General features: G+C 34.8%; 1 protein-coding gene and 1 long non-coding RNA gene across 2 annotated transcripts; both read left to right on the forward strand.

The window, feature by feature from the left end:
* The first annotated feature begins 607 nt into the window (after positions 1–607).
* On the forward strand, positions 608–2,657 carry LOC132045391 (uncharacterized). Its single transcript, XM_059435982.1, has 2 exons — positions 608–1,341; positions 1,422–2,657. The coding sequence occupies exons 1-2, from the start codon at positions 1,024–1,026 to the stop codon at positions 1,557–1,559; spliced, it is 456 nt and encodes a 151-aa protein (XP_059291965.1). The 5' UTR covers positions 608–1,023; the 3' UTR covers positions 1,560–2,657.
* Positions 2,658–3,201: 544 nt separating this feature from the next.
* Positions 3,202–6,942, forward strand: LOC132045401 (uncharacterized). Its single transcript, XR_009412405.1, has 2 exons — positions 3,202–6,550; positions 6,643–6,942. It is a non-coding gene; the product is annotated as an uncharacterized LOC132045401 (long non-coding RNA).
* The last annotated feature ends 2,255 nt before the right edge of the window (positions 6,943–9,197 follow it).

Below are 9,197 nucleotides of genomic sequence, written 5' to 3' on the forward strand. Positions count from 1 at the left end.
GCTAGAGAAGCAGATACGTTTCCACAAGCTCAGGTAACAGAAGAAATGACCTCATGAGCTCCTGGTTCAGTTAGAGAAAAAGAAAGTGCAAAAGATGAGGAATCAATAGATCAGGAAGAGGAAAATGAAAGTGGAAAAGAAAGTGCAGAAGATGAGGAATCAACCGATCAGGAAGAAGAAAATGAAAGTGAAAAAGAAAATGCAGAAGATGAGAAATCAACGGATCAGCAAGAAGAAAATGAAAGTGGAGAAGAAAGGGAAGAAGAGAGTAAAGAAGAAACAAATCATGATGTACTTTTTTGAACAAAGAAAAAAAGAATTACATGATGAGAATGCTGCCCCTTCAAGATCAAATGTGAGTGTTTTTTGAAATTATCATTACTGGAAAAAAAGAGTAGGTGTTTCAACATCCATTTAGTATTTTTTTATGAAACTACCACCAGTTCAAACCACAGATGGATGCTTAAACACCTACTAATTATTTATTGTAAACAAACACTTGTTATTTAAGCATCGACTAGTTGTTTATAATAAAAAACAATAGATGTTTGTGGCTTTTTTATACGTTCTTTTAATTAATCAATTTTATAATCATGTACAGTTTACTGATGATTCTAATACTGAGGTACCCGAATGCATCAAGTCTATTGATCGTACAAAGTATCGCTTCAAGATAAATTATTCTATGCATGGTGATTTTCCGGGAAAGATTTTGTAAAGTAACCTCTAAGAGGAAAAGCATTTGTTGAATTCAGAGGAGTTCTGGTAGAATAGGGTATTTCAGATACGTTCAAAAAAAGTTATTTCGGGCATTTCCTTGATAATCCAATGCAGTGAATGAATTTCGGGTCGTTGATAGTTCTTGGTCTTCTACTCCGACGTATCATTTGTGAGAAAAGATGGAACTGTGGTTTGAACATGAAAATATGCCTGTTTGTTTTGGCTTGAGGAAATATGCCTTGATGACCGAACTACGGTGCCACCCCTTTCCTTCTGGAGAAGCATTGGCTAATCTGCTAAAGAATGGCGAACCACTGTGGAAATTTGTTTCAAAGAAAGGAAAAACCGTTAATGCTAACTTTCTCCTTGAAAAGATCAAATCACCTGAAACGCCAAAAAAATTATAAGTTTTCACTTGCATTGGTTTGGTTCTATCACTGCATCCTATGTGCAAAAGATATATCCAGTGGCGTTGATGCAGACATGATCAAGCTAGCTTGCAATCCCTCTGTCTTCAACGAATATCCATGGGGTCTCAAAAGCTATCTTTTGACTGTTGAGTATCTTATGAAGCCAATAATATCCGAATACAACCTCTACGGCTTTCCGTGGGCGTTCCTGGTAACTAAATAAATATATATTTTTATATTATTTTACTTTTAATATTTATATTGATTGCAATTGATTATTACTCAATTTAGGCTTGGGCCTTTGAAGCTATTCCGAAACTTCAACAAAATGCTAAGAATGTTCCCCCTGAGAGGACATTGCCACGTATGATCAGGTGGATGTCGTATGGAGGCCTAAAAAAAATCTTCAGATCAATTCACTGCTACTGATGAAAAGGTAAGGCTCTAAAACACGTTAAACAACCCGAGACTTGCTTAAACAACCTGAGACTTGCCTAAACAACTTGAGGTTGTTTGAACTAAACAACATTCAGTTGTTTAATAAACATGAGGTTGTTTATAAAGGAAGACCATAATATTGACTTTTTTGTTCTTTTTATGCAGGTAGTGTTGACACCTAATTTTTGACCTCCCATAGTTTATTTTAATTGCTCAGAGTCCTTGGATATCAAAAAGGAGTAAAATGTGTATTTTCTACAAATCAAAATGATTTTAAAAAATTATTTAGATCATATTTTGACATTTCATTTGGCAAAATAACTTCAATAATATTATAAATCATTTATAAATCAATTTACATTTTTTTTTATAATTAATATGGAACATTTTCTAAATTCAATCAAGCGGATAATCCAAAAACAATTATTTATTTAAATGTTAAAATTATCGGAAAATCAATTAGCAAGCATGTTACTCCGCTTAATTCAAGAAGTCTGATTAATTAACTAAGTTAATCATTTTACCCCTCAATTCCTAATTTTGTATATTCAATTTGCATTTGTGCAATTTCTTGAGTTAATCATAATTAATCAAGTGTCTAATTGTGGTTAATTTCATAAATCTGCTTACTATATGATTAATTGGGGCTATAATTGAAATAATCAATTTGTGGGATAATTTTGGCTTTAATTGAAATAGCCAATTCTCATTGCTTAAATCAATTGAGGTCATTATTGAAAAATTAGCCTTTAAATTGTTTAGTTAGTTTAATCCTGGCCTTTATTGAAATAACTAATTTCATGGCTTAAGTCAATTGAGGTCGTCATTGCAAAATCGGTCTTTAGTTGTTAGATTAGGATAAATGTGGCCATATTTTAAATAACCAATCTCATGGCTATGCTTGCAATTAAGTTTGTTACATAATTAACTGTGTCTTGACTTTGGCCAATTGGTTAATCCATTATGTTTAGTCGTAATTAAGGAGTTTAAATTAACTAGCTTCCTTAATTATGGCCATTTATTTAAACCAATGTTGAGTCCTTCCCATATATATATATACACACATATACATAGATATACATGTATATATAAATTGCCCCTTTCTTTTCATTTAAAAACTCAGTCGGGCCCACTCCATGCCCGACCCATTTTCTAGCAACTAAAGGAAGGGGTATACTTTATCTTCATTCTTGATAACCAAATGACCCTTTAAACTTTTCTATTCAGGGCCATTTCTCTCTCCTGACATCACACTGCCGGAAAAGGCAAAGATTGCGAGCCCTCGATGCTTGGCTGGAAAGAGCATTTATTGCTCTGCAATTTCTATTGGTTCATGGAGAAACCAACGGATCGATTCAAATCTGACTCTTTATTTGTTTGTTGGCTTGAACCTCAACCGTTAGATGTGGTTTGAGAGTTTTGAGAATTGTGGGTTCACATTTTGGACACTGAAATATCAATATACTCAGAGAAGAAAAAAAAAATCAAATTAAGTAGGGTTTCTACTTTTGAGACCTTTACCTATTTGATTTTAGTCAAAATTTTAAAAGTTATTTTGTTCTTTTTGTGTGTGGCTGAGCAATTCGAGTGGAGAAGGAGTCTTCAAGTCCATTCTTGATCAAGGCTGGTAATTCTTTATCCTTTCTTTTAATTTTTCCATTCTTACTCCCTTTTATATGCTTATGTGTTTAATTTGTGTAGCTTAGTTTATGCCTTATGGGTTTTATGTGCTTTATTTATATAATTTCGTGTTAATTAATGTTAGTTTAGTCTAGATTAGTTGGTTTAGTTAGTTTATGCCTTGTGTTCTTTATGTATATTAGTTAGTTTACATCTTCTTAACATTATATAGTGTAATTTAGCATTCATGTAGTTATCTGCTCAGTTCATAGTTTGTTTAGTACTTTGAATTTGGTTTTAATATGTAGTTTTGTTCAGTGGAGCTCTGATTAGTCACGTTTATGTTGGGTCTAAGTTCATATTTTCATAGGTTCGTTTAGATTCCGGTTCAAAGTGTTAATAAAATGGATAAGTTCATACTTAGTCTAATCATGTGTGTAGTTCATTAGTCTGTCCAATTTTAAAAAATGTCATAGGATCCTGTCTCTATATCATGTTAAACTGGTTTAGCTAAGTCACATGTTTGATTGATAAATGATTTATAGTTTATAAAGTCTGAAGGTCACTGGTGTGCCAAAATGTATTACTAATGATGAGATAGTCTTGAAACACAAGCTGAAATACAAAGGGGATATAAGCCTATTACTTTGATTTGAGCACTTGGAAATGTCATGCTGATGCACTAAGGCCACCTGGACATATTTGGATGGCATAAAAGATATGATTTTTTTTGTAAAGTTTTGCTCAAACCTTTTGAGAAGAACTTGATTGAAACCTGTCCCTTCCCCCTTAGCCCCACTTTCAAAGATTTTGGATGTTAAAAGCCTACGTCTTGACTTTTTTTTTTTTTTTGTCTAGATTTTTCCAACTCCTGTGTATTGTCCAAATCCGTCCAAATAAACCTTTTCCCATACATGTATGTGTGTTATGCTCCCCTTTGACATTCCTCCCATTTCTTTTTTTTTTTTACTGATCTCTTAGAACTGTACCATCCCTAGCCCTATTCCCTCATTCTTTGCTGAATTGTTAGGATTATGAGTATTATTAAGGCCTAGGATGATTCATGGATACCCTGTCTAACTGTTCTTGTACCTATAAGTATAATCTTTAGGCTGGCACAAATCTGAAAGCATGTTCCTAAATCTGGCTGCATATGTTTATTTCTTGTTAGTCTGTATTTTGTCTACATGGTTTAAATGCGCTAAGTCTTCAATTGTTCAGGCTACTCAATTTGGATAAGAAATGAACTTGTTGTGCAAATGATCATCTGAAAAGCTTAGGGAGTTTATGAGTCTTGATCCCTTTTCCCAAACACCACATGTCTTGGCCTTGTTTTGCCTTTTCTGAACTCTTCCTTACTCTGTTGAGAAAATCTGAAGTGAACCTGTTGTTGACTATCATGGCTCTTTACCCCCTTTTCTTTTACTTTGAGATCAAGTCTTGTGCAGTCTTAAATTGGAATTCTCCACCATGCACAATCCACATCCCCTTCCCCTTTTGATTGAACTTGTGCATGAACTGTGTTGGCAATTTAATGCTGTTAAGTTTGTTAAGATGTCTTGAAGAAGAATCATGTGAAAATCCCTTCCCACTCCCCATGCCTACTGCTAATACGTGTGCTATACACTGAGGATATACAAGGTATGCAAGACTTGTATACATCATGGTGTATACAAGGTGTATATTTTGTATATCATGCGATATAAATTCCTAAATGCTGCTCTTGTATGTTTTAAATGGGGTTTGGGGCGAGTCCATTCTTTAATGTTATTTTTCTGTGGATTGCCAATAAGGATGGCAATGGGGCCGTGGGGGTGCGGGGCGGGGCGGGGCGGGTTTAGGCATGTGCGAGTATGCGTGGGTGCGGGTCGGGTCAAAATTCTTAAAAAATAATTTTGTGCGGGGCGGGTGTAGGTGCGGGTTAGGGCTTTTAAAATATTTACAAAATCATAACTACTGACTACGACTTATTTTTTCTTCCTCTCTAACAGAGTAACAACGACTAATTTCTAAAACCCTAAAACATATTCCATCTGTGCTAATTTCTCTCTAAAGGTAAATGTATAAACCTCCCTGCCTCTCTCGTCTCTGCTGATTTCTTGTTTTTGTTCTCTTTATTTGACTTGAATATTGATAAATTTTAGGTATTTGTGACTTGGGTCTCTTTTATTTCATTTAAATTCTTCAAAAAATTATCCTTGTCTACAACCAAAAACACTATACAGTTCCCATTGAGGCTCACTAATTGAGAAATTGAATATCCATGTATGTTTACTTGTTGTAACTAATTTATGTTAGCAATTTTGTTTCTGTATTTGTACTTATAGATAAGCATGGAATCTCAGAATGAAGAAAATCCGGATGGTTCATCTTCTAGTACTCTTCCTGTGCCAATTGAGGGTGAGAGCCAAAGGTCTTCTCAAATTATTGAATTTACTTAAGCTGAAAAAAGAAAATTGAAGTCTAAATCATGGGGACATTTTAAACCAGTAAGCATTAATGGTGTTCGCTATGGTGTTTGTAATTACTGTAATGCTCGTATCAAAGCAAATAGAAAATGCGGACATCGTCTATGTCAGAACATTTTCGTAGATGTCCTAATAAGCCAAGAAATTTGGAAAACGATAGTGGTTCAGGGGGTGATGATAGTAGCCAACATTATTTCGATCAAGATGTTTCACGTAGAGAACTTGCTCCCGCCATTATTTTGCATGAATATCCCCCGTCTATTGTTGATCATGTAGGATTTAGAAAGTTTGTTGCTAATCTTCAGCCATTGTTCAAAATGGTGTCAAGGAACACAATCAAGAAGGATATTTTGAAGATTTTTGACAATTTGAAATAAAAACTTCTAACTTATTGGAAAAACTCACAAGTAGAATTGCAATTACTACTGATATGTGGACTTCGAGCAATAACAAAAAAGGATTCATGGCTATTACAGCGCATTTTATTGATGATTCACGGAGGCTTCAAAGCCATATTCTTAGATTTGTTGGTCTTGTTGAGGTTGATCGTCTGTCTAGCTTTGATAGATTTGTCGCTTCGAGTAAGGCTAATGTGGACACAAGATCGGAGCTAGATTTGTGTTTAGAAGAAAGTTTGTTACCTCGAATTCCATCGTTCGACAATTTAAGTTGGTGGAAGACAAACGGATTAAAATTTCCTACTTTGCAGAAGATGGCTCGTGACCTCTAAGCCATTGGCTCCTGACGTCTTAGCCATTCCTGTCTCTACCGTTGCTTTAGAATCGGCATTTAGCACTAGTGGGAGGTTGATTAGTTCGCATCGTAGTAGACTTCATCCTACTACTTTAGAGGTTTTGATGTGTGCTCGCACTTGGTTATGGAACGAAATAAATGGTAAGTAATTCTCTCAATGACTTGTTATGATAATAAAGTTTTCAATTTTTAATATTCTATTGATTAATTGAATCGCATACTTTTCTTTTCAGGTTTGACTTCAACGATCAACAAAGTTTCATGCCCAACATTACTTGAAAAAGAGGAAGAGCCGGATTCAAGTGGACTTACCGGTCTATAGCTATAGAGCAGCCTCATCAGAACTTCCCCATGGGGGATTCAAGTGTTTTTATTTTGTTTCAGTAGTTGCTTTTCGAACAATAATTTTAGATACTGCTCTAAGTTGTTGAATTCTGTTTTATGTTGTTCAAATAATCAATGTCATTTGCTGGTTCCAAATTCTCTTGGCATTGGACCCTATCTCTATGACCAATAGTCCATTTGAATGGTCTTGCAGTCGTGTTTGCTCCATTGTGAGTTTAATGTGCATCTATAGATATAATAAAATTCAGACAGGGCTATAGCATCCATCTCTAGAAGAATTGATGCTTTGCTTTTTATCTTTACGTTCATATCTTCAAACATTTATAATTCAAAAATTTATGATTAGCAATAATTCTGAAATTTTATAAATTCAAACTTCAATATGTCCAAACATTTTAGCTTGTCATATGGCATAAATCTGATCATATCAATATGTCCTAACGTTTTAGCTTGTTATATGGCTAAATAAGTGACCATGTTATGTATTTTAATAACACAAGAAATAATCCTTGTAAAACCTTTTCCTTTGTTGAAACATCCAATTGGTTGTCTGTATGGTTCTCTTCAAACATCCAATTCTGAGAAAAGGTCAAAACAAAAGGAACACAGTAAATAAAAAGAAGAGAGTAAGAAAGAGTATTTTGCGGGTGTGGGACGAGGCGGGTTTATGTGGGTTTGGCGAGGGGCGGGTTTCTGTGGGTTTAGAGGCTGTGTGGGGTGGGGCAGTGTGGGTTATAATTTGCGGGCTTAGACAGAACCCGCACTGCATCACTGCCATCCTACTTGCCAAGAATATGGGCTTGTTTTCATCTATTGCTAGGCCTGTTTGCATTTATTCACTTTGGGCTTTAAGATGCTGAGTATAGATGACTCAAGTCTGCTTAGAATTATGTGTAAATATACATACATGACTTGAATGTTTCATTTAGTTGAAGTTTTTGTTAGTTTAGCATATAAGTTTAGATACCTCCTAACCGCATTTCCCCTTTTCCCTTCTTTTGTTTCCATGAGACACTTCTTCTGGGCCGACTCTTATTCTTTAAACTTGTTGGGCCCGAGGCCCAACTTCCTTTGATCGAGTCCGAAATCTGAGAAAGGGAAGCTAATATATTGAAGGCCCATCTATGGGTGAAAATAGGCAACTGGTGTGCTTAGGTAGACCCACCAGCCTAAACCCTTCTCTATTACTTATTTGCAAGTGTATTTGTAAAGATGTTGTCTAATATTGAAACCCTTTGTGAATGTTAGAACTTAGGAAAATGCTAATACTATTAGGAAGTCGCCCAAATAATTTTGAAATTCGCTTAATTCTATACATGCATGAAACTGGTTTTTAACTTTGCGTAAGTTTTCTTCAAATTTAAAAATGATTTGATGATACGGATTAAGACAATGGGAATTAAATGAAACTATTTTGTGATTTTTGGGCGTCTCCCCTTTTTTTTTGGTGAAATTTGGAAATGAAATGACCGGGATAAAAAATCAATTTTTGGGCTTTAAGCCCGTTGATGGACTGTTTTAAACCAAACATATAACAGTTTTGCCCCCTTTGGGCCTTGGTATTAAATTGGGCTGGAATTGGACCTAAAAATTGACTTGGATATAAGGCTCACTTGTGGAAAATTGAGATGGGTAATCTTGGAGCATGACTTAGAATCAAATTCAGATTTTTTAATAAGTAAAAATGGATCTCTTTACAACTTGTTTGGACTTAGGATAATTTTCAGAAAAAGAAAGGGCATTTTGGGCCAAAGGCTCAAACTTAAAGAGATAAAACAAGAAGAATTATACTTGGACCAATTTTGAGAATAAGATGGCTATAGTTGATTATGAGCTTCAATGGGTTAATAAATGGACTTAACAAAACCCTTTATATATTTATATTATAAAAAGGAGACTACTCCACTTACTTTCTTATATAATAAAAACCTATAAGAACTAAACTCATATCATTAAGACCAAAATAGTAGTGACTCTACTTGGGAGAAATCCCGAGTGTGTCTTGGTCCGAAAATAAAGTGAGTTGAACACTTATACGGATTTTTGAAACCAAAAACCCCCTTTCCTAAGGGAACATTTTGCAAAAAATTTGAATTTATGATAAGTACGATATTTTGCGATAAAGTAAACATTTTAAGCAAATAATCACATTAATCACACATTGAAGCTCGTAGGTCAACCGTATTATACGGATCCTTAATACTAGGGTGCTTAAAACCTTCCCAAGGAGATCACCAGAATCCTTACCTCGAACTCTGGTCTAAAAAGGATTTTTCTCTTGTTTGAATAAACCCTTTTTACCCGATTTTCCTAATTTTCCTTTAATAAATTAGGTGGCGACTCTAAAAATATGAAATCAAATTAGAGCACCAACAACCTCTTAGTAACTTTTATGCACCCGCGTAAAAGTGAACAGTAACAGGTAGTGCACCCTTTCCTGATT

The sequence above is a fragment of the Lycium ferocissimum genome, unplaced genomic scaffold (genome assembly GCF_029784015.1).
Source record: "Lycium ferocissimum isolate CSIRO_LF1 unplaced genomic scaffold, AGI_CSIRO_Lferr_CH_V1 ctg657, whole genome shotgun sequence".
In the NCBI taxonomy this organism is placed as follows: Eukaryota; Viridiplantae; Streptophyta; class Magnoliopsida; order Solanales; family Solanaceae; genus Lycium; species Lycium ferocissimum.

What these genes read in the sequence shown, in the direction of transcription:
- LOC132045391 (XM_059435982.1), top strand. Translation starts at nt 1,024, where the DNA reads ATGGCGAACCACTGTGGAAATTTGTTTCAAAGAAAGGAAAAACCGTTA. An exon ending in GCTTTCCGTGGGCGTTCCTG is followed by an intron (nt 1,342 to 1,421) that starts GTAACTAAATAA and finishes TACTCAATTTAG; the next exon opens with GCTTGGGCCTTTGAAGCTAT.